Consider the following 26,744-nt stretch of genomic DNA (forward strand, 5'->3'; position numbering starts at 1 on the left):
CACGATGTTGAAATGAACAAAAATGGTTTAAATGTTTAACACTTTATGTAGGACACGGTCCCATCCTAGAGCCTTGTCGCGCTGATCACGAAACATGAGTCAACAGATGATTGGCAGTCCCGGAAGCGTTGCATGACCGAGGCAGAAGTGCCTGGGTTTAAATTTTATATGCACCGTGACCAAATGTCCTTGGACATTTTGTAAATAAATGTGATGCCCTGTCGGCGGAATGAGTTCAGTGTCAAGTTGCTGGTCGACCATGGTGAAATCGGACCTTCCGAAGCTTCTTGCTGCCGACACGACACCTGGCGACCCCACGGAGGCGCCGGATGTGCGTGAGCAAAGTCTGTGGATCGACTATTGTCTCAACTCCACCATCCATGGGTTCCGATACTTTGTGCCGGGTCGGAGCTGGATCGAGAGGTAGTGGTGGACTCTCCGGAGGCTGTCGATTCTATTGCTCTAATCGCTCACTGACTTCCAGGATGTGGTGGATGATCGTTTGTCTCGTGTCGCTGTACGGATGTGGACGACTGATCCACAGCGTCTACACGAAGTGGGATCGCGATCCTGTCGTGGTGACGTTCGCCGAGAAGACGGTGCCGGTGTATTCCATTCCGTTCCCGGCCGTTCTGATCTGCCCCGAGATTAAGGTTCGAAAGGAGGTGTTCGACTTTTCAAAGGTCGCTAATCTATACGACGAACCAGGCGTGACGCGCTTCATGGCGAAGGAACAGTTGAGTGAGTTGGCCACTCGAGCAGGCCCTTTCACGGACTCTCGTTTCTTGTCGTCGATAGAATAGCGAAACTGGAAGCCATGCTGCAGGTGTGTGACTTTTCGATAGGTCAGCTCTTCGACAATTACCACTGGTACGACGATGGCGTTGTGGACTGGATTCAGCGGATGGCTATACCGTTCGAGGACATTTTCATCAGCTGTGGCTGGCGGACCCACCGGATGGATTGTAGCGAGATGTTCAAGAAGACACTGACGGAGGCGGGTATCTGCTACACGTTCAATTCGCTAGCAGCCGAGGATTTAATGCGCAAGGACCAGCTGCACCCAGATTACGTCTACTCCGAGGAGAACACTTCGTCACCATTTTGGTCGATGGACGAAGGCTACGCCATGGACGCTGATACTGAAAGTTATCCACGGCGAACGTTCGGGGCCGGCATGCGGGCCGGATTGTACGTGGTTCTTAAGGCCAGACTGGCCGATGCGGACTATATTTGTGGAGTAAGGAATGACCTTTGGTTCCTCTTGTGGATCCAACTGAAGGTCTGGTTGCTTAGAACTCTTTTCAGGGCTTCAAGGTGCATCTGTATCCACCGCATCAGTATCCGCGGGTCAACAATCAGTTCTTCAGGATTCCCCTCGGCCAAGAGGTGTCCGTATCGGTTGACCCGCAGATCATCGACACTTCTCCAAAAATCAAGGCCTACAAAATGGATCGCCGGAAGTGTTCGTACAATCGCGAACGAAAACTGCGCTTCTTCAAGCTCTACACCAAGAACAACTGCGACACGGAATGTCTGGCCAACTACACCTTGCAGATGTGCGGCTGTGTGCCGTTCTCCCTGCCACGTACGCCCGGTGCCCGGATCTGTGGTATGGGTAAGCTGATGTGTTGCGATCGTGCCCAGGCCGATCTGCAGGGGATGGACCTGCTACACGCCATGGACCGCTCGGACGAATCCCTAGAGCGCTGCGACTGTCTGACCTCCTGCAACACGATCTACTACGACACGGAGATATCGCAGGCCAAGTTCGATTGGCGGATGTTGGCCAAACGGATGAAACTGTCGTCGGACGAAATAGACCAGTAAGCAGGTGTGCGTTGAGAAGTGGCAGGATATGCGACAGTGATCCTATTATTTTTTTCCAGATCGGAACTGTCCTACCTGAAGGTCCACTTCAAGGTGTCGCGCTTCATACCGATCAAACGTAGCGAACTGTTCGGGGTGACCGACTTTCTGGCCAATTGCGGCGGCATCCTGGGCCTCTTCATGGGCGTCAGCATTCTCAGTATCGTCGAGATCCTGTACTACTGCACGCTGAAACCCTTCATGGACCGTCGTGCAGCCGTGGCCTCCCGGCAGCCACCGAAAGTTATCAAATCGACACTTATCTTACCACCGGACGAGTACAAGATCGCACCGATTCGTCATCGCGCCAAGGATGCGGTGGTCAGCCACTGGTAATCGGTGGATCCGTCAGAATATGTGCCACCCAAGGGCCGCCCAATTTCATATATTCATTGCATTTCAATTTGGATCGCTGAGTCAAGTTCTATTGGAAATTTAAGCAGCGTTTTAGAAATTCCTTTTGCTATCTTGTGTGTTTGTTTGTCTGTTAGTGTGTGGATTTTGACGAGTTCCTATTGTGTGCAAAAAAGGTACGCCTTCCTCTTCTTCTTTTGTATTATAGAGACTTTGAGCTGCAATAGCCTAACATTTGTCTCTATAATAAAAGATACGCCAACACTTGCTCCGTGTATGTTTTCGTCGCTAGAGCCCTGAGAAAAACAAATCCGCGAGCCCTGAGGAAGGACATTATATGGTGCCGATGCCGTCGCGAGCTAATCACCGGGTCCTCACGGTGGCTCCCTCGAGCCTTCGTGCCGCACAACACACTCATTACACCCACTAATCTAATCCCTTTCGCTGTGCTCATCAGAAAATTTTGTAGTCCGTAAAGTACGAGGTCGAGGTCCGGCGACCGTTGTTCTTCCGCTTCCGGGTTTTATAGCCTCGTAAACCAATTCACATCGAACGGTGGCCACGGTGGTGGCTCCACCGCTCGTTATCTGTGCCAGCCGCGAGTGTCCCACGCGTCGGGGAAAATCGGGCGTAATTCACTGGCGTTGCAAATCCAAGTTTTACGAGCCCGGCCGTCCCAGTTTCTTTGTCCCAAGATGCTCATGCTTTTTCGTTCTTTTCTGGTCGCCGCTGCCGGGCGGTACGACAAAGTGTGAATTTAATGTTCTGGCCATTCCGCGCCAATCGTCATCGTCAGGGGGCCGCCTTTTTGAGCAGGGAAATGCTAGTTGCGCCCTGATTTCCGCGAAAGCGCGGCATCATAACAAAGTAAAATTAGGACATTTCTTTGCGTTTTCTCTTTCTCTTGCGTCAAAAGAAAGTGTTCAGAATCGCCCCAGAAGACCACGTGGTTTTTAGTGCCCGACCAGTAGGGCCAGGCTCTTGACGGAAGCCGCGAGTAACTTCGAAGGGCAAAGGTCCCTGTGGCGATATGTGCTTATTAGTTGTTTGCTTTCTTAACTTCACCGTGTTGCCGCAGGCGCATCGTCAACGCGTTGCTCCTTCGGAGGTCCTTTCCGACGCCGGAAAGCCCTGCCAAACCACTTTCGTGTACACATTGCACAATGATAATTAGTAATGTCGCGTCTTCTGGCCACGATTATGGCCGCCGGCATATTACAACAATAACACACCGTCGTCCTCGTCTTCGTGTGTGCAAAATGGCAGGTTTGTGGTCTCCTTTTTAATGCGCCCGGCCCAGTGGCATCCGGGCTGCTCAGGGAGCCCCCCTGATTCTGATGCACTTAGCAATCGACCGTAATAATAACGTCGTCGTCGTTGCCGTCGTCCTTCAGCATTCCAGAGGGGCCAGCGGAAAGGGCGACAGTCCTCACCCAAACGCGGCGAGTCCCGCGGCATGAAAGCTTAGGCGAAAGAGTTAAGAATTTAATATTATTCAGAAGAAACATTCATAAAGAGTAATGTCAGTAATTACCGACGGGTAATAATACGTTTAATCATAAACCTGCCATCATCGTCGTCGTCGTCGTCGTCGCCGCCGCCGTCATCGGTGAACGTCTTCGGCGCGGTCCAGCGCGGTGTCAACATGGACTGCGGCGAATCCCGGAGGCTCCACCTGGTGTGAGAAGCGGGAGCGACCCCAGCGCTCATGTCCCTTTCGTGCGCGCGAGCAGCAGTTTCAGTATTTTATGAAAATTTTTATTGCATCAACCAGAGCCTCACAGCATGGGCAAAAGGAAAGGCTCACTTTACGAGCCGGAACACCGGCTTCGTGCGCGGTTCCTTCATTTTGAAAGTTTTCGCTCCCAAGTCGCTACCGGAATATTGGAGCCGTTTTTCGAGGGCCCACCGAACCCTCCGCCACCAGCGGACCGGAGGGATAATAACGCGTCGCCAAACGATGTGCTTTCGCATTGTAATCACCGAATTCCATTACTCGCAGGGGTTTCCGGTGGGGTGCGCGCGCGCGCGCGCGCACGACGTACCATAATTAGACCGTTGCCCGTTATGGCTAGGATCAGGTGCGCGGATGCTGGAATTTGCAGCAGGGCCAGAAGTTCCTCAGAAGGCTCACGGAACAGCCACGGCGATAGAGAACTAATAAAACTTGCAATGGCTACTGAGACACCGGTTCGCTGGTTGCCATGGAGAGCGGTTACAATGAAACCCGGGATCCTTGGATGGATTTAATAACACGCAAGGATGTCATATTTGAATATAAAATGGCGCGTACTTTGCATTGGACGCTTTGCTCCCGGCACCAACATTGCTAAACTTTATTGCCACAGCTCATTTGATTGCACGAAAAATGGGCGACGGTAGCGCACCCGTTCCAGGACAAAATCAACTAAATTTATCGCCCGAACGGGAGAAAGAGTTTGGCCCAGCCTAGGGCCCCGAAAGCCCTCGCTCGGGGTGGTCTTGAGCCATTTTGGGCATAATTTTAGAACTTGTTGTAATTCGATCCGTTCCAGACCAACGTCCAACCGACGGGCGGACTAATTATGTTTCTTGCGCTTCTGCGACACACATGTTTACTGTCACCGATGTTACCGCCATCAGCCACCCAGGAAGTCCAAACAATCCGCCGTGTCCGATTCCGAGCGTCGAGTGTTGTGTAATGAAAGTCGAGAACGGAGCGCTACAATTTCACTCGTGGCCGGGTGTGTAAAAGCCGGGACTCGGGGACCTCCCGAGAGCCTGAGCCTTCGTCGGAATCTGTAACGTGTCCACCGTGCTCCGTGGGGTCCAACTGTCCGCGTCGAGTGATTTCCAAAGCCTCTCCGCCCGGAATGCCATCGTTGCTGCAATCGCCGACGAAGCCCAAGAAATAAGGGTTTGGTGGCAAAAGATTTACTACGTTATTTACATAAAACGGAACGCAGCGTGAATAGCAAAAGGGGCGCGTCCCCGGGGTGACACCGTCCCGTTTGACCCGACTGCACTCCCATCCGTCCGGTGTTTCTTAATGTTTATCTTCACGCTGCTCGATTTCCGGTACCTGACCGGCTCGCTACAGCACTGGTTTGCTGCAGATGTTTTCCGAGAAAAGCGGAAGACAAGCCAAAAGCAATGAACAATTCCTTCGCTGCCGGACGGACTGGAGGATGAAATGATTGATGGCTGCGTGTACGGGGAGCCACGCGTAAAACGATTGACAAGCTCCCCGGGGACAGCCCGCCAGGGACCGCCTGTGCGAGGAGTCTGAGTGCGATTTTTGACACTCCGCGTAATAACTGCTCTGTGCCTGAGCCGGGTCCCAGGACCGGAAACAATCAGACCCTACACGGAGAGCGAGAGAGAGAGTCGGGTTCTTCCCAGGAGAACCACTCGGCGTTCGCAGCACCAGACTTCCGACGCAGAGAACTCGCGAAAGATGATCCGACTCCGGCCGAGGTGTGCATAAATTATGGCCAATCCCCCGGGCGGGGGACGGGGATCCGAGGACCCTCTGTCAGGAACACATTAGCACTATCCCAAAAAGTGTAATCTAGGGCACTTTGGCCCGCGGTCGCTCTCGGTGCCGTAACCTGCGACCCGCCGCGACCGAAGATGGTGCGATAGCGATAAACGCGACGCGGCGCGCGATATGGATTTGAATAAATTATAAAATTGAAATGTAACACCATTTCGCGCGACCAGAGCCCTCCATCACATTGTCCTGTTGCGCTCACAGGCGGATAAATGTCACACCAAGGGGCCACAGGGGTTCTTCGGGAAATAAAATGTTTATTCGGAGTGTACGGTGCCGTTCGGATTGACTGATTGACACCTCTCTCTCGGCTCGGCTCGGCTCGGCCTGGCTCGGTGACAATCTGACAGGAGAAAGGCCTAAAAGCTTGCCCGGATCAGGTTTCCCTGCAACGCGCGACCCGGGACGGATTTATTAGAAATTCCTTCACGCCAGGCGGAGGCAGGCAGAACCCTGGCCGGTACGGTGCACTTAAAACAGAACCCCAGCTGGCACGGGCCTCTAGCTTCGTGGTGGCTGGAGCTTTCCTGCATCGGTACACTGGGCCCCCAATTAATCCAATTTGGCTGCGTAATAAAATCGCCGGACTCATTACCCGCAAACGCATGCCGGCAGCAGCGGGTGATCGTTAAGATTGGCAACAAATTGAAATAATTTAATGCTGATTTTTACTGCCCGCCGCAGCGCGAGTGCATACTCATCGTCAACGCGAACACATGTTATTTGATCGGGATTAACGAGGATGCCATTTTGTAGTCAGAAAGTGGTCGGTTCGGTTCGGTCGGACTCCTCCAGCCGGGTCCATCGGGCCGGATCCGCGGGGATCGAGTGAGTGGTGCGTTTTATGGCTGTTTCTTCGCGTAAAACAAAAAAGCGACCGTAAACCGATGGCTGCACCAGTCCGCGCGCGAGTTGCACTGCAGGATCGGGCCCGGGTTATCCTTCGTTCCACACAAAGTGGCCACTCCACTGGCCATCTGCTTAGAACCGCTCTGAGCCTATGGGTTTTAATGGTCCGCGCCTTTCGTTAATTGGTGCCGTTCGTTCTTTAAAACGTGTTTAAAGCTTTCGTTCACATTTTTTTAGTGCCCCCAAACAACATCGCTCTGGAATGGATGCTCCTACCGATGAATCACCGATCGGCCTTTTACGAAGCGAAAGTTTCGTAAGGTCCCGGCCACAACGTCCACAAATCCTTTCACTCATTTATACTCGGGGTCGTAAGCGTCGTAATCGGAAGAATATTTACGAAATTGCTCTAATCCTTTGGCCGTCTATCGCTTCGGCGATACGATTGGCATTAAGGAAACAAATTGATTTCTTGGCCACGGTCACGGCCAGCGCTTAAAAGCTTCGATTCGAGCGAAGCGATTTCAGTTCAATTCCCATGGTCAGAATTTTCTAATACCTTGTCCAATCTCCCGGTTTCGAACCCGCCTGCTGCCCCCGAGGGTCGCACCGCGGAAGATGCGTTTCGATCAACCGAGATGCTTCAATCACCGGGGGCCACGAGTAATCCGATAAACGGGTCAACGTATTATAATCCCCCCGCCCTCGCGATGGACGAGGGCCCAACTGACCGAGCGCGAGGCAAGAACCGGATGGCTGGCGTGCCGACGCGCCGGTTAATAAAGTTCTCATAAATTGTGTTTTATTAGGGACGGCCAACGCGAGGCCCAGCGTTTGCGGAGTGCAAATCCGGCCGCGGGTTGGACGGGTTGGCCTATCGCTGCGCCATATTGCGAATGCTTCCGTTCGTCTCCGCGATCGCGGGGTCCGATTCCGTAATTAATTTAATCTTTTTATAGCCTCCCACTCGACCCGACTAGAAATATTCTATCTTCAGAGACATCATTTGAGAGACTTTTTCTGGGGGCGGCGGCGGGGACACAAAACACATTAGCACCTTTCGTTGTGTAAGCCCATCACCGATCTCGGCCCGGCCCGGCTTTTGGGCATCACCTCTCGGACAGCTCGGGCCGCCAAGGGCGTCGTCGATCGGGGCCGATAGAAAAGTGCTTCGACGACGACGGCCTCCCGATGCCGATCCGAAACGAATTTATGAGTTCGAACGGCGCGGCCCTATCGCGGCGACCGTAAAGAATCCAAATTTATTCCGCTGCATCCGAGGGGCACCACCGTGGTGGCGTTTCATCCATTAAGATAGCCCCGCGATTGCCACCCCGCTGGTGAAGGATCGTGCCCATCGCGCAATCCACTTGCGCACGATCCTTGCGGTCAACCGATCCCGATGTATCGCGTGCTTCTGATTCTGGCCTCGGTCTTCGAAATTAAAAGTCGCTACTTTAAGGGGACACACACTCAAAATGAGTTATGGGCTGTGAGCCGCCGAAATCAATAATCTTCCTATAAATTAGGGATTTTCCTTCGTGGAACCATTTATCGCTTACAGTGGACTGTGATTGTGTTTTATCGTCCCCTTCTCTGCGGCGAGGTGAACAACCCGTGGCCGGCGCGTCGTCGTCTTCGGCGGCCCGGTTCGGTTGCCCTGTCGTCGACCACTGAGAAGTGTGCCAAGCTCCCGGTCCCGGAACGGTACTTGTGGCCTAACCAGAAGCAAGTGCATCTACGCCGCCGGTCGGTCAAGAATCGGCCACACGGATGCAGCAGCCATTTCGCTACGGTCGACCGGCGACCGGTGTGTGTGTGTGTGGTACAATTTATGACCCCCGGGAATGGCTTCAAAACCTATCAACGCCAATCGATGGGTGGTCCCGCGAGCCGCGCGGTAGCTTTCTAGGGCTCCGTGAAGATTCTCCGCGGATCGACGCAAGATGGGAGCGTGAAAAAAAGAAGAAATCGATAAAACATGGCATCGCATAAGTTTGCCGCTACGCGGCCCAGCTACAGCTGCTCGATAGGGGCTGCTGCTGCTTTCATATGCTAATCTACTGGAGGCAAGTGGAGCTGCCGGTCGCCGAGCCGTAGGCCGGGGACGTTGCACTTCAGAAAGCCACCACGCGCCGTCGAACGGTGTGCGCAGATATATGGCGGCGGAAGTGCCCGGCTTACGCGGGTGAACCAGTTCCGCCGGTTACCGGTTCCCGTGGCCGGGTGATGCGAGGCGTTCTGCAGCTGAAACAATGCGATGCGCTCTACATTTGCCCGTGAGTTACAACCCGTTTGTTGACACGACCGTTTGATTCAAATTAATTTTTACTTCTCTCCCCGAGTGTGTGCCCCGAGGGAAATGGCCATCCCCTAGGCAGACCGGACGGCCGACGCAGGACGCCACCCCATGCCGTTCGTGCGTGCTTCTGGAGGATCTATTTTGAGTTCAATTTCACCAAAAAAGTTATGGAATAAATCAACAGCACCCGGCCAGATCGGGGCGCAAACGGCCAAACGGAGCCGAAGACCTCATGCCGGGCCCGGGGCTTCAGGAAATATTAGTTTGTTATTGAGTTTAAAATTTAAGACTTCTGTTGCGAGTTGCGACCGCTCGCTGGGGCCGGTTTTTCGATTTTCGGCCACCGAACGGTCCGTGACCGAGAGCTCCGTGTGGTTGGGTTGGGTTGGGTAAACACGGGACCGTTACGGGGCTTCGGGTTGCTTAACGAGAGTCAGCCCCTACCGAGACCGAAAACGTGGCCAAGGCGTGGGCCAGCCGGTGCGGATTGAGTGTTAACAGATTTATACTTTCACCCGAAAGCAACTGCGGAGTCGGAGGACTTCGCGGCGAAGATCACGTGGTCGACCCCGGGGAGGCCCCGACAGTTGTACCATTCTTCACCTCTAATGAAGACACTCCGACGCAAAGGGATTCTTAGTATAATTAATGGAACCGATAAAAGACGTGGATGGCTCGGTGTCTGTTTGTTTAGCTCCTGGTCCTGTGCGGTGCTTAGAACCTGTCCAGCGTCTATCTTCAATCTCCTCCTTCAAGCAACGCGTGTTCGAGTGATCGGATTACCGAAAAGGTTGTTGAGGAGCCCCCGAAGACCGAAACATCTGCCGAAAACCGTGTGCCGTCATCAGTACTTTGTAGGCGACGGCCACCAACTGGATGTAAAATAATGCAAAATGTTCAGAACATGCGTACGAGGTGGCTCGGTGAGACTCGGCACCGAAGAAACGACGGTCTCGCGGTCCGACCTCCAACAGGGTGGGGTCGAGCACACACACAGCTGGGGAGCATAACGCGGCACGAGACCCCGGCGGGAGCCCATTATTGATGTTTCTTCGCACTGGTTCGCACCGACGGCCGGCCGACCCGGTGCCCTGCCGAGTGCCGCCAGTTGACGCTGCGTGCCTCTCGGACATCTTCAGTACTCGTGAGCCGGCGCGAGCTTCGAGAGAGCTTTCTTGACCTCCGGGGGGTCCACCGCCGGGAAGTAATGAACACTCGCGCGGCAAGCGCGTTCGGGACTCCTCTGGTCTGGCCGAAAACATTCGCCTGGCCACACGCAGGGCGCTGCGCAGCGCTCTGGAAAGATTCAATTTCTGCGCTGAATTATTGTTATTATTTAATTGAATGTGAGTTTATTTCCCGGTTCCCGGCGATGGCGGCCCCCGGCTGCGCGATGGGGATTTTCTTTTCTACTCCAAACCGCGCCGGGTTCCATCGCTTCTTGATTGAACATCTTTCCGGGGCCATCAGCGCGGCGAGCGGCGATAGATCCGGCGGGCGGACGGGCGAAAATCGCAAATGCTGCGTTTTGCTTTCTTTTGATCGATTTTAATGAATTTAACGCACTTTAAGGTGACCCCGACCATTGAGCAAGGTTGCTCGATGGCTCGGCGAGGCTTCCAATAATGATTGATGGGGTCGGCAAATCGAATGGCGAAGATTTTCGGTGCCAGCCATCAAACATCCTAATACCCGCGCGGCCTAATCCCATTTAGCGTTCCCGACGCTCGGAAAGATAACGGTTTTTGTATAACAATTCCGAAACTGGAACACCAACACGACACTGGGGGCACCCGAAGTGCAGTCAGACGAACTTTAACGGTTGATTTTGCCTCAGTCGAAGGGCCGTTCGAAGGGAGTTACAGATGGCACAGCCTTCAGCAGGACTACACGGTGACAGATCATCGTTCGATGTGATGTGGAGATGTGTAATAATTCCATCGCACCCTCGAACCGGCAACCGGGGACATTATTTTAAAACGCTTCACACTCGGGCACCGCAGGACCACACCTTGGGGCACCTTTGCATGGGGACTAATCTTCGTAAGCCTCCAGATAACACGGACGGGTAGCATCTTTTATACGTGTGTAACACACACACAGGACACAGGAATGGTGTACATTTTTCTTGCGCCACTCCCTGTGGTTCTCGGTTCTCACCGGGCTCCAGATCTGAAGGCCACACCGGGCTCGCCTTTTGGCACAGTTCACTGAAATGAATAAATTATCATTTTTGGTTGAATAAATTTGCCGAATGCATAAATCAGGAGATACATAGCTAAACACAATGGCAGGGAAAATATGGCAGCCAGGATTTGCATTTCACCTGTTTCTGCCTGTTGTTGCCGGTGCTGTCGTCCACCGGGACTCTTCGGCCACCCCGGAATCTTGGGAAAGTGATACAGAGTAACACGTTGGACCGTTCGTACCAAAACCCGGGCGGTGCTCCGGGATGCCCTTACAGTAGGATACGTTACGGATGCTCAAAACACACAAACTCCTGACGGTGGTTTCGAATTCGTAGAACTTTTTATGAGTTCCAATGCGTTGCATCGATTGGTCAAACGGTAAATCTTTCTCGCACCGATTAACGCGAACAAAGGCTAATAAACCGTAACAGATATTTGCTTAAATTGGACACCGATCTACTGCTGTATGCTTGAGAAACAAATAGTGAACATTAGACATTTCGAAAATAGCTAAATTTAATGATCGGATATACAAACTTCTTATACCTCCATCATCAATCGTACAGGATTCGGTAAATTCGCTCTCAAGTAAGCAATCTGACGTTGTGAAGGTTTCATAAAAGTTACTGTTTCTGCGAAAACTCGTCTACATTTAATGCTAGAAATCCGTAGCCAAATCTTTTCCAACAATTAAAGTAGTACAGCTTCGCTCTGCCAGCGGGACCAGTCAAAAGATAGTTTTAATAGAGTTTCGTGGGAATCGCATAGAGTTTAGCGAAAACCCAAATTTGAATAGTATGATCTTTCCTAGAACGTGTAAAAAAGCACACGGTAAATGGATGACGGACCAGAGAAAAACGGGAGAAAAAGAAAGAAAGAAAAAGGCTTCCTTCATCGTTAAGCAGCGTAAAGTTTTGCCCCGCTTTTTCCGGGTTTGTTTACCTTTACCTCTGGTTCCGTGCACTTTTCCGTCGCCAGCAGGGCGTCCGCCAAAGGTGTTCAGGACACCGTTTTACCAGACACGCAACGTCTTCAACAGGAAAAAAAGAAGCTCGAAAAAGCTTCCAGGACCAGGCGTCCTGGAAGTAAATTTCCTCGGTCTCCTCTAAAATAACTAATTCAAAGTTTTAAATTAAAATACCAACGGACCGTTACCGGGTTACCCTCGTGCGGGGAGCTCGTTTCGGAAAGCGTTTCAATGGCCCGTCCGCTCGGTAGACACTTTACTGTCTAGCGAAACTAGCGAAATACTATAGGGCACCCAAGGAAACTTTGTGCCCCGGTTTCCCGTGCTCTTCCCGGGCGAGGCGAGGTGAAAAGTTTTAGGGAAAAGATCACTCCACTCGCATATTTTAAGTTTCGCAACTGCCACACGCCGCCGGTGGCGACATGCAAGGGCAGGCACGGGGGCAGGCCTGACTGCCTCCACCAGATGACTAATTCCAAGCGCTTCTCCTCCTCCTCCTCGGGGCGCTAAGGAATTCGACCAGAAAGTGTCAGAAAGTTATCAATGGAACGTTCTTCCGCCTGTCATCACTAGTGATCTTACCTCCTCGACGACGCCGAAATGGGGATGAATTAACGAAGCGTCGTACCTATTTAGTGCCGCGTAGTGTGGCAAAGCTTCGACGGCGGAAGCCAGCAAGAGAGTGGCTCCAAGGAACTGGCCCCCTTTGCTGGCTCTGCTGAAGGGTGAAGAATTCTTTCTCGGGGCTATTTCCTATAGGAAATTACCACCGGAACATCAACGCGCACCGCCAAGGGTTAAGACGGTGCGCTGTCGCCGCCGTCGAAGATGTCATAAACTATTCTGTCGCCTCCATTCTTCGACGGTCCATTAAACCGAGCGTCCGGAAGAGACACATTCCCGCCCCGGACCGAACGAGCTTCGCACGCACTTCGTTCCGTAGATAACGTTGGTGCCCGCGCGCGAGAAAAATGTCCGAGAAGAAGGACGCCCCGAAGAGGAGCCTCTAAATTGGAGAAACTTGTCGGGAAATTTGTATCAATTAGACGATTTTACTTGTTTTGTGTTTGGTGCGATTACGGCCTGGACCACTTTGTAGCCGCGCCGCACAATCGCCGAGTTTTGTAGGTTATGTTTCGGCGTTCCAATGTTTTTTTTTTGTAGTGAGTCAGAAGAGGGTCAGCTTATAGAACTAACTAAGGATTAGGGATGGCAAGATAAAAAGAAAGAAAGCTGAAACATTCCGTCACCCAGAATGGGGGACTTCTAGTTGGAACGCCGCTCGTTTTGTTTATGGAGGCAGGGTTTATGAACTTCAACCCGACGCCAGCTTTCTTGAAGAATAACGACATTTGCAAATACCCCGACCATTGCCTCACGGTGAGTACTCCAGCTTTTGGTTGACTTTTCATTTATCAACGCGCCCTTGCCGTACGCCGGAGTCGAAAGTCCTAAACGGTGGCCAAACTTTTCACCTTACTCTGCTGCTCCACACAAATAAACGCATACATTTTCCGTTTATGCTGAACCGGGATTATCAGCCAGGGGACGGTGCGAAGTTTTTTCCCCGCTTTCGGTAGCACCTGGCACCTTGCCGGGGATGATCCGGTGGCCGCAATCGTTTGGTCCCCACCGAACACAAAAACAAAACGTCGGCAAGGGAAGAATAAATGAGGGGAAAAATGCTAAAGCTTAGGGCGATGAATTACTACATCGCGGCGAGGGAGTTGGCTCCAAAAACACGGCGGAAAAAGTTTGGCGCCAGACGGCAACGTCAACGGTTTAATAAGATGGTCGATGATGGATCGGGCCGATTTATCACCACCGAGCGACTTAGTGGACTTTGCTTCGATAAAGCAACCACCGCACAACACAAACACGACACACTGTCCGACGCCACTGTTTGCGCCAGAGCGTTTGTCCCTCGAAGTGTCACTCACGAATGTGGACGACTTTTTTCGCTGTGGGCCGATGAAGAACTCCACCCCGAGAGCTGGGCTGCGGTGAGGTGATGATTTAATTTAGGTTTACTTTCGCTTTATCATGCTTGTTTTCGGTCTTCATCGAGGCGCATCGCTATCTGGAGCTACTGGAGAATGGCCCGGGGATACTCTGTCTCTGTGGTTCTGACGCGGCCGCTGCCGCCGCTGTTGATTTAACGCATGAGTGTGACGACACATCCGTTCGAGGTTTCGGGTTCGTGTGTTTGTCGAATCAATTAAGGCCAGCTGGCCCCAGATGAGAGCGCGCGGTTGGTCGGTCGATGTGGTTCTACTTGTTTTATTTGGCAACGGGCGGATAGCCGGTACCCATCGATCATCTGAATTGATTTCGGCTCGGTCGGCCAATGTCCACTGGCTCTGGCTCTGGTTCTGGGGTTATGGAGGGTTCCTTACACGCTCGCTTACATATTACCAGTTGTGGCGATAAATTAAACGTAACGTTTCTGGCCAGACCAGCCAGGGTCCAGCAATGCAAATGAAGGCCACATCCGAGTGCTCGCCGACCTTTTGTTGGTGAGGTACCGTAACGTTCCGAAAATAGTTTACGACCGGGGTTCCCCGAGTTCCCAGCGAGACGCATACACGAATCGAATTTTCAGCTCATCTTTTTGATTAGGTCGCAGGAAGTTGTTAACCAATTGGGTTGTGGTGCGCCGGTCGTAGATCGTAAAGTTTGGACAGCTGTCGAACCAGGTACCCGGGGGTACCGGAGTAACCTGGCGTAGGGCTCCCTCTCCTAGGACTGCTTGTTAGCGCGCCCGGAGCCTGCGCGGCGGTTGTCTGTGAGAACTCTCAGGTCGCGCGGTCCCCGGTTAATGCTTAGCACAGAATCTCAGCCAATTAGTTCCTAAACGAAACGGTGGAGCAAAGACAACGACGACGACGACGATGGGCTAACAATGGCTCCAAAAAGGCTCCGCCTGGTGATCTTTCGGGCCCGGGTCCGACCGAATCTCTCGGCGGGACGTCGTCACGTGAAGTCGATGTGTCCATCGTAAAGTTGTTGTCTGCCGTTTCTGCCGCTCCGCCGCCCGCGGCTGGCGCTTAGTTTTGAGGCACACTAAACCGGGCGGAAGATGCTGAGGTCAGACGTAGACGTCGCCCTGAGATCCGTGGATCGATCTCTCTAGGACGATCTCTCGAGAGCCCCAAGACCGAAATCTTGTTCGGGGGGGGCCATTAAAGAGCCTGTCGTAAATTATCGCACAAATGATGTGTTAGTTGTCTGCGTCAAGCGTCGCCTCGGCTCCAGATAAGATAACCGGGGCGTTGGGTGGGGGTTGGAACTCATTTATTAATCATAATACACAGCAACGAAATCTCCGTCCGACGGCCATCGAGGTGTGTGTCCGCGCGAGGTTCGGGTCTTCTTCGCCCGTTGTTTCATTTTCCGTTCCCGGGCCGGGGTGATGAATCCATCACACGGCAATCGCGCTGCTCGTCATCGTGCTTGTTAGCATTGCTGTTCCCGCTCGTCACCCCACCTACGGGCGGAACCGAGGGTGGCCATGGCCTGATAGCGAGCCGTCATACCTGAGCGATGAAACAAAAACTTTACGAGCAAGTTAATTTCCCCGTTTCCGAATGCGAGTTTCTCAACCACCCCGTACCCGATCCCGTGCGATGATGAATAATACAAAATTTGGCTTCGGTGTTTCTTTCCTTTTTACGGGCACCTTGTAATCGCGCCGTTTTTTGAGGCCGTTATACCGTTTAAACTATTAGTGTACCGCCATTGGGCTTAGGCTTTCAATTGCCTTCCCCGAGGTGGGGCCTTTGCCTATGCAGCGATGAATTATTTATGCACAGCCCCAAAACGACCCATTACGCTTTGTTTCTTCTTCGGTCCGCTTCACTTCCACTATTGCTTGTTGTGTACGGTTTTTAATCACTCATTAAAGCGCTCCGGGTCTGGGCATCAGCTGCTGGTACCATAAAACTGGGTCCGAAGTATTTCTTTTTTTGACAGAGACATTTAAACTAGAGTCGAATATATTAAACCGAGACACCGAGGCTGGGTGATAAGATCGGGTTGCGAGTCCCCGACCACACCGGGGCGACTCCTGGGAGTGTGACATTTTCCGCAGCGCGTTCGAACGAACAATGTGAAAATTCGTGCCGCGGCCAATGCAATGCCAAACACCAAACAGGTTGGCCCCCACGACGACGGGGGCATCGATCCGGACCGATTAGACAGATCTTTCTCCCATAATAATCGGAGCGTCCGCGTGGAAAGTGGCCATCCGTCGCCGCGCGAGGCGCTTGACCGTGACGGGCTGCGGCGTGGCGATCGTGCAAACTCGATTGGCGCCCCGAGCAACGCGGACAAGCCGGATGGCCAAGCCAATTTTTCCCGGCCAATTGTTCCCCCGCTCGAATCGGCACGAACCGCGCACGCACGCACGACAGCACGGCGGCGGCCGAGGCCGGCCAACATGGGGTGGCACGATGGGGTTCAGGTCGCCAAATGCTACAATCGTGTCGATCGATTTGCGGTCACTTTCACCTCACTCACCCCGTTCTCAGGCTCAGACCGGGTGGGACTAGGAGTCGGAGCTGCATGCTGCGCTGGTCCCGGTCGATAGAGGATGGGGCCGGCCCTTCTTCAAATCTTGCGCTGCTCATCTTCATGACAATTGTCCCGGTCGACACTGGGCGATTGCGCGACCCCCGCGGCGAAGAATTCAATCCCGGCCGAACCGGTCGATCGATCGGTGGGTTGATCGATCGAAAGTGAAAGCCTCTCGCTTCTCGCAAAACATCGGCCGACCGTCGTGGCCGTCGTGGCAACACGATTCACGCCACAGTGTTGAGAATGTGAGTAGAAGCCGTGGTGCGGCGCCGGAGCATGCAAATCTGACCGGAGATAATTCGTTACGCCAAGCCAAGCGGCAGGGAACTGCGGAAAAAGCAAGGGCCAACATTAATTGGGTTTTAGTGGAGGGCCACAACTGGTGGACCCAAAAAGTGAAAATACACATCGAACGTCGGGCGAAGTTGCCAGAAGTACGTAGACGATTTGCGGCCGCTGGGCAGATGCTAATCCACGGAAGAAGCCAACTAAAAGCTAGCGGAACATCTAATCACCTTCGTATACGAACAAGAATTGCCGGACGTTGGCCAATCGGGTGGCCATCGATCGGCCGGCCATCGTGGGTGCCGGCGACCCGGCGGGATGATGATGTTGATGGAACCCGGAGAAATGTTGTTAAATCGATGGCGAAGAGAAAGCGTACAGAAAGCCGGACACGGTGGATCTTCTTCGGCGAGCGGGATGATCGCGCCCAATAAAGCACCTAGGTGCGGCCGTAGGTAAACAGCGCAGAAGCGCAGCGAACAATTTTCGAGTTAAGTTCCGTGAAATTACATCTTCGTGGGGTCCGGAATAGGTGGCCGATCGTGCATACGCGCTTTTGGGCTGCCGGTGATCGCCGCTGGAGCTCCTTCAAACGAGGCTAAAAGATAACGGTAAACATGGTCAGAAGGATTCCTACGGTCAGCACTTACCTCGAGCTGTCATATCGGTATTGGAGCAGGTGGTCGGATGTTGGATCGTCTGCGCTGTGCTTGAACCGGTCCAGGTGCTATTTTTAGAATATTGCGACTTCGGTTAGGCGGTGCCCGGTTTACGGTGTGTGCCCTCGGAGCTGCCACAGAACAGAATGATGCGTGCGTTGCAGACTCGGACTCGGAAACCGGACTGTGGACGGTTATTCGGTGACAAAGTGTATGCCGTTGCTATGGCGACGATAACACTTTTGGGCCATCGGTATTGCACTGGCAACTAGATCCGTTGTGGTGCTGGTACGTCATATCGCTTGCCTAGCCCGTCGTACCACGAAAACAGAAACCCCGAAACTCCGAGAGCGAACGAAAAACTGATTGAAAACATGTATTCACAGGGAAGGTGCTCTTCGGTGCTCGGACCATAAAACGCGTCCTTGTTACCGCTCCGACATGCCGATATTTTATGCTTTCCCATTAAATGTTTGATTAGTACAAGAAACTGCTTTTTAAGCAACGGTCGCCGCGTTCCGGTGTCCTAGGCGCGTCATGTATAGTATGTCCGCGTCTACTCAATCAAGACGATCCCGATGTATTCATAATTAATGACATCATATCGTGGGTATGGGACGCAAGAAAAAGGGTGCGGAGCCACCAACCCCCCGAAACACCACGAAATTGAGCTATCAACCAAGGAAGGACGGAAACGCCGTGGAATGCTCGTAAAAATTAAAACGCTTTCCTCGGCACGCCCGGCTCGGGCCAGTTAAAAAGCCGTCGTAAACCGTCCGAACGTCTCTTCTGCGTGATGAAACTATTCGGGGCGTAAATGTCACGAATCTATCCGTGACGGACCCAGAGAGGCGGGGTTGATCTGTCTCGCACTCGGCCCACGTTCGACCACCGGCCACCGGATGGCCATCTGTTGGGTGCTCCGGTTGTGACAAGTTGGAACCCGAGGTACCACCATCCCACCGGGGGACGAGCTTCTGGTCCGGGGCCCAGAACTGTATCGTGTTACTGGCCGTGACATTATTATAATCTGATAAAGTCGATAGTAAAACGAAGGAAAAAAAAACATATCAAAACCCATAATCTGTGGGAGTGCGCCTAGCCGAGTGTCGCGCGGCCCGGGAACTGGTCCACTACTACTGGATATGTGGGGTGTCAGCGACAGCGCGAAGAGAGATGTCCCATCTTGTGGGGACATCTTTTCTTCGTGGGTCGTAAAAAGCGGCGGCCCACCGTCGCACCGTCGTACCTATCGCCGCCACCGATCGGACGCGTGAAGAGTGAACTTGTTGCCGCTTTTCAGGATTCCGCAACTTTCGATAAATTTAGTATCAAAAATCTGCATATTCTAGGCATGTTTGGTCAATTGGCTACGCGTTTTTTTGCTTGAACAAGAAATTCCTGACTGGCTTGTTATGGTAAGCCCAAAAGAAGTGGACCTCGTCTAGACTTCCCCATTAATCCCTCTCGCTCTACCGTTTGCATACGAAGTGCAGGACATCGAGGGGCCATAAAATGCCCGTCAGTTGATGGACAGCGAGATGGGCTCTCTGGCCTCTCGGGGTCTGCGCCACACGGTAGATCACCCAGCCAAGGGTCGGCCATTAAAAAGGCTCAAAAGAAATGAGGGGCACGACTTTTCAACGGGACCAGACCAGAGCCAGGGCCCGGGAAGTGTTGACGTGATTTGTGGGTATGATCGTCACCAGATGATGATGCAGCTGATGCTGTCGCTGCCGCTGTCCGAGTGGCTGATGGAGACGGGCTGACGTGTTGGGGTCTCAAAATTTACGATAGCAGGTCCATTTCGAAAACATTAACTCACATGCTCCGAAGGAGCACAGCGAGAAAAAAACGACCGTCCGTCCAGACCACAAAACTATCGCAAAGGCTCCAACGACGGACACCGCGCGTTCGGTGCGTTTTAGCAACTCCGGTTGGCCACAACGCTGAACCCGGAGATGGAAGCTCCGGAGAGTTGGAGCCCCTACGTTGAGTTGATTTAATTAGCGCCTCGCTAAATTAAGCCACGCCGAAAAGAGAGACAGACAAAAAGTCGCAAAACCCAGTCAGCCACCGGTGGAAAGATCTGTGAATCTCGTCTCGTCTTGGGATCCCCAGTGCGAGTTAAGCAAGCCGCACTTTAAAACACACTCGTAAAAGGTGCCAACGTGCCCGGCGCGAACGTACTCGCCCGATGGATGGTTTTACGAGTGGCATTTTATTTGATCGACACCTTCAAGTTTCATTATGGGCCGCGCGCTGCATCGAGCCGAGGTTAGTTAAGAGATCAAAGAATGGCGAGATCCATAGGGAACGATCTCCGGGCTGCCTCGAAGATCGAAGCTGATGATTAATGATCGAAGCGGACGGAATCGGAAATCGCCAAGAAGGTGATGTGATTTATTGCTGGCCGAACAGGGACAGAAATAAAAGTGGCCCTCTCGTCAGCGCCCGCGTCCTCTTCTTGGCGTAGTTGCGTTTCCGTCGATCTGTTTCGTTTTTTGTTATCGCCACCAGTAATGGGAGTTTTGTGTGCGATTGTGCGCCCCATGATGGGGAGGATTAATTTTATAAATAGCTGGAGCTCATTATTTCTTTCGGCAAGGCAACGTTCTTCGCATTTGCCACGGCCCAGCCAGGGTCGGGGAGTTTATTATGCTGTGCCCCACTCGTGCATCATTCAAATGAGCCGCGCTTTGTTCGTTCGAACCATCGTTTCCCTTTGCCTTGCTCGTGTTTTAATAGTGTTTTTCGTTATGTTGCGCCATGTTACGCCTGTTCAGTGCCGTTGTTTGGCCCCCGTACAATCGGTGATTGTTGATAAATGAACGCTTTTATGAATGCCCAGTTTGTTGCTTGATTGATAACCTCTACACCAACCCGATTTCCCGATATTTACAAGGGTAGGCCGACACTCCCCCGTTTTTTTTGCGGGTCCCGGAAAAGTCCCGGAAAAACCGTATCCAAAGACAGCAATCGACGCCGCTGGCAAACGATACGCAATCTTGCGCTCCGTGCGCTCGAGTGCCCTTTTGCGCGATTTCACGCGAATCAGTCGCCAAGCCGAGGCACTTCGACGTCACTTCGAAACCCAGCACCGGATCCAGGCAAGCCTCGGTTGCCGTCCATTGCTTCCGGGTACGCACCGACCGGGACCGAGCGGGCGCCTAACGAACGCAAGGAACGTGATTTTTGGCGTTTTTCGGCAGGCCGCGGCCGTCTGTCAATCGGCTTGTCCGTCGTCTGGCTTGTCACCTTGCGTTGGCGGTGTCGGGAAGTCAACTTCCTGGCGCACGCGGCACATAGATCGGCGGATCATATCGAATTGATTCCACGCTGCGCGTCGGCTGGAACGTGATTCACGCACAAACGCGCCCGTTCGACCCACTTCGGCTTCCGGCCACCGAGACAGGGCGAGATAGAGGTGCCACGTGTCGACCAAGTGACGCCGACGACGACGACGGTGGTGGTGGCGCATACCAATTAGAAAGATTTTTCACGTAGATGAAATAAAATTCTATTGATTTTACGTGTGCGAATAAATAACTCCTCCTGGACGTTCGAAGGGCTAGCGTCCCAGCGTCCCAGCGCCAGCATCCCCTCTTCTCATGGGAGGCTGCAACCGCAAAAAAATAAAAGAAAAAGTTCGACCTCGCGGGCACGCGAGTCCACGGGCGGTGTCAAAGTTAAATTTATGCATGACGTGGCGCACCGGCAAATCGCTCGGCTTGCCGCCGGTGCCAGAGAACTTTCCGACAATCCGACGGTCCGGAAAGTGCGAAACAACGCGGTTTTTTTTTTGGGGTTTGGACCGGAATCTCCACCGTGTCTACGATCGACTTCAGGTGGATCGGGCCCATCTCTGTCGGAGTGGAGCCACAGATTGATTTATGGTGATTTCTAGGGGTCGCTTCTCGCTTTCTGTCGCAAACTCGGCGTTCCGAGGGCTCGCGTTTTCAATTAAGTTATCTGCATCGCGGCGGCCATTACGTAGTCCGTGCTCTCGCTCGGGTGTCTCTCGAGCCGACCAAGTGAGTGCCCAGCGAGCCCGACCAAGCCCTTTCGCCAAGATACGGATTGGTCGTTCCCGGGTTGCTCGGAGAATGCTTCTTCTTGTGGGTCGCAACCGCTTCACGTCGTCCGTCCGTCCGTACGCACATTGCGCTCTAATTATGGCCACAAAGATCTTCGAAAATTGCTCCACTGTGGCGGCTGTCAATGGGAAGAATAATTGATGCGATTTCGCTTCACCCTGACGCGACGCGACCGTTGGCACACATACGGTCCTGGGCCAGCATTCTTGCGCCCAGCATCCGTTCGCCGGATGACTGATGACTCGCCCATCTCGGGGCGTGTGCTCGACTGTGGCCGGCCAGACGATGTTTTGAAAGGAAATTCATTAAACGCCCCGCCGGGGCCTTAGGTCCTTTCACTGCGAGGTTCTTACTTTCGATTAAACGATTCCTTATTGCGTAATAGAAGAGCGGCTTTATTACTTACAGCACTTCTCTTCTCCCGGGCAGACGATCATGATCGCGCTCCCAATTTGTTCCAAAGTCGGGCTGCTTGCCTGTGTTTGACAAAATGCGGCCTCGGTGTGCTGTCATCGGTGCCGTGCCGGCCAGATCAGGTTTCGCCGGCCTACATCAATCATACTTCTCGGTGCGTCCTTTTGCATACGTCGTCCTTTCGTGGTGTGGTTTCCTTCCGCGTCGAATGCGATCAACAACAACGACTTTAATAACCCAACAAAATGGATCCTGGCGTGCAAGAATGCAGCGCGAGCTGCCTGCTAAGCGTGAAGAGGAAGAAAAACGAGCTGCAATCAATAACAATAAATACAAGTTCGATCAAATCGATCGACAGACGCAGGGAGAGAAAGGGCGAGGATCGCGATCGCGACGAGCGACGGTGTGTGACTGCGAGACCGATGAGTTCGGGAATGAATTGTAACAAGTTTGGTGAAGTTCACAGTCAAACCTGTGCCGTGCCCAGCATGGCCGCAGCCGCCGCCGCCAGCATTGATCGGTGCGGTGGACGATTAATCAATGTTTGTGTACATATGAACATGTTTTCACTGGGCACACACCGCGAGCCGAGCCCCGCGGGGTCCTGCTGTTCGTTTGTTGTGCCTCGCTGAGGCCCTGGCCCTGAAGATTAAACATGCCGAAAAAGAATGCCGGAATGAGCGAGTATAAGGGGGCAGTACAAAACGGCCGACCGACCGGCGGACGCAGGCCCAGGCACAGTGGACTCAGCATAAAAGGCGAACATTATTAAACGATGAGATAGCACTTTTGTCCGGGAAGCGAGAGCCCCGAAGATATTGGCCCCGAGGACGCCCGGCTAATGGTCAGCGCGCTGCGCGCGAACCACACACACAAGAAAAACGAAACCAAGATCTATGTCTAAGCTTTGGTAATTAACCCTGCCAAGGTACCGGCGTGGGGCTGGGGCGTGTTTCCGAAGTTGGGGTTGGCCCCCCCATATGCGTTCGCGGTACCTGAGCGACGGAATCGGGCACGATCTGACCCAGAAAATCGCCCCAGAGTTCCTACGCCATCTACGGTCCTACTCAGGTACCCGCGCGATCGCCGATCCCAGGGCCATCCGGAGGTCCGACGTTTCCGCTCCAGGATTTGGAACAATTTTGGGGCCGGGAGATCTTGGATCGCGGCTCACATGTACGTATGGCGATCCGGCACGACCCGAGCCGATCCGAGTCCGAAAACGGAGTCTGGCAGAGAATCGGACGAATGGCGGGCGGATTCGTGTCACGAATCCCGCGCTGCGCTGGTATGTGGCGCGCGAAAGCGAAAACTGTGCCGCCGTAAGAGGGCCCGGCCCGGCGTGGTCCTGTCAAAGTTCAGCCCCGTGTCGTGCCACGACACGGTCCCATATCCCACACGGAGCGGCCGGCGACCGTCGGAAAGAAAGTCATAAATAAGCAAATAATGACCTCTAGCACTCTGGCGATGGCCAAGGCAGCACTGGTGGATCGCCGTTCGGCCACTTCGGGAAAACAATAAACCAGCATCGCCCGATGCTCGGCCGGAACCGGCCGCCGACTACCGACCGCGAGTCACGATTCGCGACTTGTTGCTGTGCCCCGAGAGAAATGCTTTCTTTCCGTCTTCATCGTCCCGGGATCAACTGGGATCCGCCGGGGCGGAGGGGGGAAGTTAAAGATCAGAATTGAGACAATCTCGCGCGCGCCCGCGCTAGCTCAGCTTGACGACCCCGTGGATGTTCTACGCCCGCGAAGAAGCACCCGCCATTTATTCAGTGCAATGTCATTTCGATGGCTGACATTAGTTACCTCGGGTGCAGGGGGAGGCCTGCTGAATGGTGAAGTTGCAGCTAGGGCCGAGGCTTCTGGAACTCGGTGCTCCCCCGGAGGCATGGCGCATAAATTGCGACCGCAGTTCGAACTGTGTATGTTCGCGCAGCAGCACCACCAGATCGTCGTCGCTTATCGTTGCAATCTTTCTCCCGTTCCGTAGGGATGGCCACCGATGGCCAACCTAAATCCGGGAGGTACCAGTAGTACCCAGGGTGATCTATGGATGGCTGGGGCCGCGCTGGGGCCGGACCGGGGACCTGAAACTGGCACAGTCATGAAGTCGGGACTTTCACGGACCGCGCCAATGTTTACCTTTGCCGCGGGGCCCACTCTACACCCGCCGGCCGGCCAGCCGGCTGGGTCGTAACCTCCCGTGCACGAGGAACAGGGTACCCCTGGGCACCGCGAATTGGCCACGCTTATCCCCACTACCACCGTTTCCCCCGTGGGCACCAAAACGGTTTTCACGGCTCGACGAAAGGGATAATTCACGGCGGCGGACGCCAAGATGACGACGCTCCACGCTCTGGCCACACTCTTGGGCCACACGAAGATGGCCGGCTGGGACTGTCCGTGGAGAAGATATTTATTGACTTTCTTCCACTCTTCACACGCTCGACTCGTGGCGGACCATCAGCCGCCGGTCGTGGATTGCCACGATGTTTCCATTATTTACATATTTCTCTCCTTTGCGAAGGAGACGCTGGCAGCATCAGAGTAGTCGCTCTAGGGACAAAGAAAACTCCACTGGCATCTTGCGGTTCGGAAAAGCGCGAAAAGAACAAAGACCGAGCGGGGTGGCCGATGTCTAGGAGTGACACCAGGTGAGTAGGTGTTAAAATTCTTCCCTCTGGTCCGGGGATGATGAATCGGTTCCCGACGCGAATCCCGCCCGGACCGGCGCGTCTGTCAGGTCGTCAGGAGCGATCGATAAATTTTACTTAAGAAACGAATTAACTGCAGCAGTAATGCACCGCAACGAGAAGACTGGATAAATGCATCTTTTATGCAGCTGCATAGGATCCGGGTCCGGGTGCGCACACCTTTATGCTGCCGTCGTGTGCTGCGTCGTTATGCCCGATTGTAAATGTCACACTTCGGCAGCACTTCGTCTTCGGTGGGTAATCTTTCGTCCGGACATTAGCGACATTTCCTTGCCTAGCCGAGGCCGCAGTGAATTGAATTTATGTTCTCCAGAGACCCGTTGCAGTTGCCGGAGGTCTTCACTAAGCCTAATGGCCGTTATTGCTCAAATCGTTGGCGCGCCTTCACTATCACAGCTTAAAGTAGCAGAATATGACGAACAGGCAATAACAGGCCTTTGCGACACTAAAATAGCTGCGAGCGGGCCAGAAACTACTCGACTGATGGATTTCGTACCGTAATTCCCATCCTGTCAACCCGACCCAGGGGTTTATCGAACGGCATTACGGTGCCAAGGGAACACGCACTTACATCAGTTATCCGACGAACGGGACGAATCTTATCGCGACTGGCAGATAAACAACGGCACGGCATCATGTAAACCCATCGCCCAGACAGAGGCCAGTCCAACGTCTCGCGTCTCGCGTCTCGCGCGTACAATTAATTATGATGTACCCGATAACGCTTCTGGACAAGCCCTGCACAAGTGCAGGGCCGCCATTTATCAAAGCCATCGCGCTCCGTGTCCTCCGTGGTCTCTAGGATTTAATCCCCGTCTGGAGGTGGACCTTGGCTGCGGCGCATCCGGTTTGGTCGCAGTAAGTGCACCTTTTCCCAACGTTCGCGGTGTCTTAATTGTGTCCGGCCAGCAGCCGGGACGGGACAAGCATCTTGTCCCGTCCGTCCGTCCGGGGATGCATCCCTCAATTATCTGGCGGACATTTGGCGGGCTTAAAAATCGTCCCGTCCTGGGCCCGTCACCATCGGGGCATCGTGCGGCGAAATGGCTATAAGAAGATTAAAGCGAAACTCCTGGGCCATTTGGAAGTCGAAGTGGCCAAGAAGCGAGGCTACAAAAATTCAGTTTATAATCGTAATACCACTTAATGGCTCGGTTTAAAATTCTATGTCTCCCGGCGAATGTCATCGCCGGGGATTTAATCATTACCGGTTCTCACGACCCAGGACGCGGGACCGCGTTTGCAATCAGCATGTATCTGCATCCTGGCATTGTCCTTGAGCGCGCCACGGTACACGCGTAAAAGCACCTTTATCCGTGGTAACTACAGAATCTAAGCCGGTAATTTATGGAGCTTATCTGGCTGGCCGATAGCCTGGTGGTGGACAGTAACAAACGGTGGCGCACACATGGTTCGCGAGGCGCCCTGAAGCTGGTAAACACGCCGGTCACTGGCTGCCTGAAGCTTTTCCAAATGAACCGATATTTTTTACTCTGCTAATTTAATGAACTATGTTTATGAGTCTCCCAAAAGGCTCCCAAAACCATCACCAAGAATCCGCTGCTTGTGAGCATAAATGCATAAATGGACTTCTCTTCAATGGCCGATGAAGAATCAACACTGTAGGTCCACATTTGCTTTACATCGAATCGACTCCCAATTGTGCCCAGTTTGACATTCCAACAACTCCAGTGACGCGCACGGTTGGGCGATGCATTAGCTGCTTCGGCACGCATATTTAATAAACCAGCGACCCAGCCACATGAAGCTCGAGTCCGTGTGCCTGCGGGCCAAAATGCGGACACCGTCAATCCGGTGGGCCGGATAACCGGAACCGGAGATCCGCTCGGCTCTAGAGACCCGCAATAGAACGGCCCACTGGCGGGGCGCGGGCCGGTCCGCCAACAACGAACATTCGAAACAATGTACACCA

At 53.3% G+C, this 26,744-nt stretch overlaps 1 protein-coding gene across 1 annotated transcript; it reads left to right on the top strand.

Annotated features, from left to right (window-relative positions):
• Window positions 1-259: 259 nt before the first annotated feature.
• Window positions 260-2,205, top strand: LOC128278512 (pickpocket protein 28-like). Its single transcript, XM_053017242.1, has 5 exons — window positions 260-423; window positions 485-736; window positions 799-1,240; window positions 1,297-1,826; window positions 1,890-2,205. The coding sequence occupies exons 1-5, from the start codon at window positions 260-262 to the stop codon at window positions 2,203-2,205; spliced, it is 1,704 nt and encodes a 567-aa protein (XP_052873202.1).
• The last annotated feature ends 24,539 nt before the right edge of the window (window positions 2,206-26,744 follow it).

The sequence above is a fragment of the Anopheles cruzii genome, chromosome 2, assembly GCF_943734635.1.
Source record: "Anopheles cruzii chromosome 2, idAnoCruzAS_RS32_06, whole genome shotgun sequence".
Classification (NCBI taxonomy): Eukaryota; Metazoa; Arthropoda; class Insecta; order Diptera; family Culicidae; genus Anopheles; species Anopheles cruzii.

What these genes read in the sequence shown, in the direction of transcription:
- LOC128278512 (XM_053017242.1), top strand. Translation starts at nt 260, where the DNA reads ATGGTGAAATCGGACCTTCCGAAGCTTCTTGCTGCCGACACGACACCT. An exon ending in GGTCGGAGCTGGATCGAGAG is followed by an intron (nt 424 to 484) that starts GTAGTGGTGGAC and finishes ACTGACTTCCAG; the next exon opens with GATGTGGTGGATGATCGTTT. An exon ending in CGCTTCATGGCGAAGGAACA is followed by an intron (nt 737 to 798) that starts GTTGAGTGAGTT and finishes TGTCGTCGATAG; the next exon opens with AATAGCGAAACTGGAAGCCA.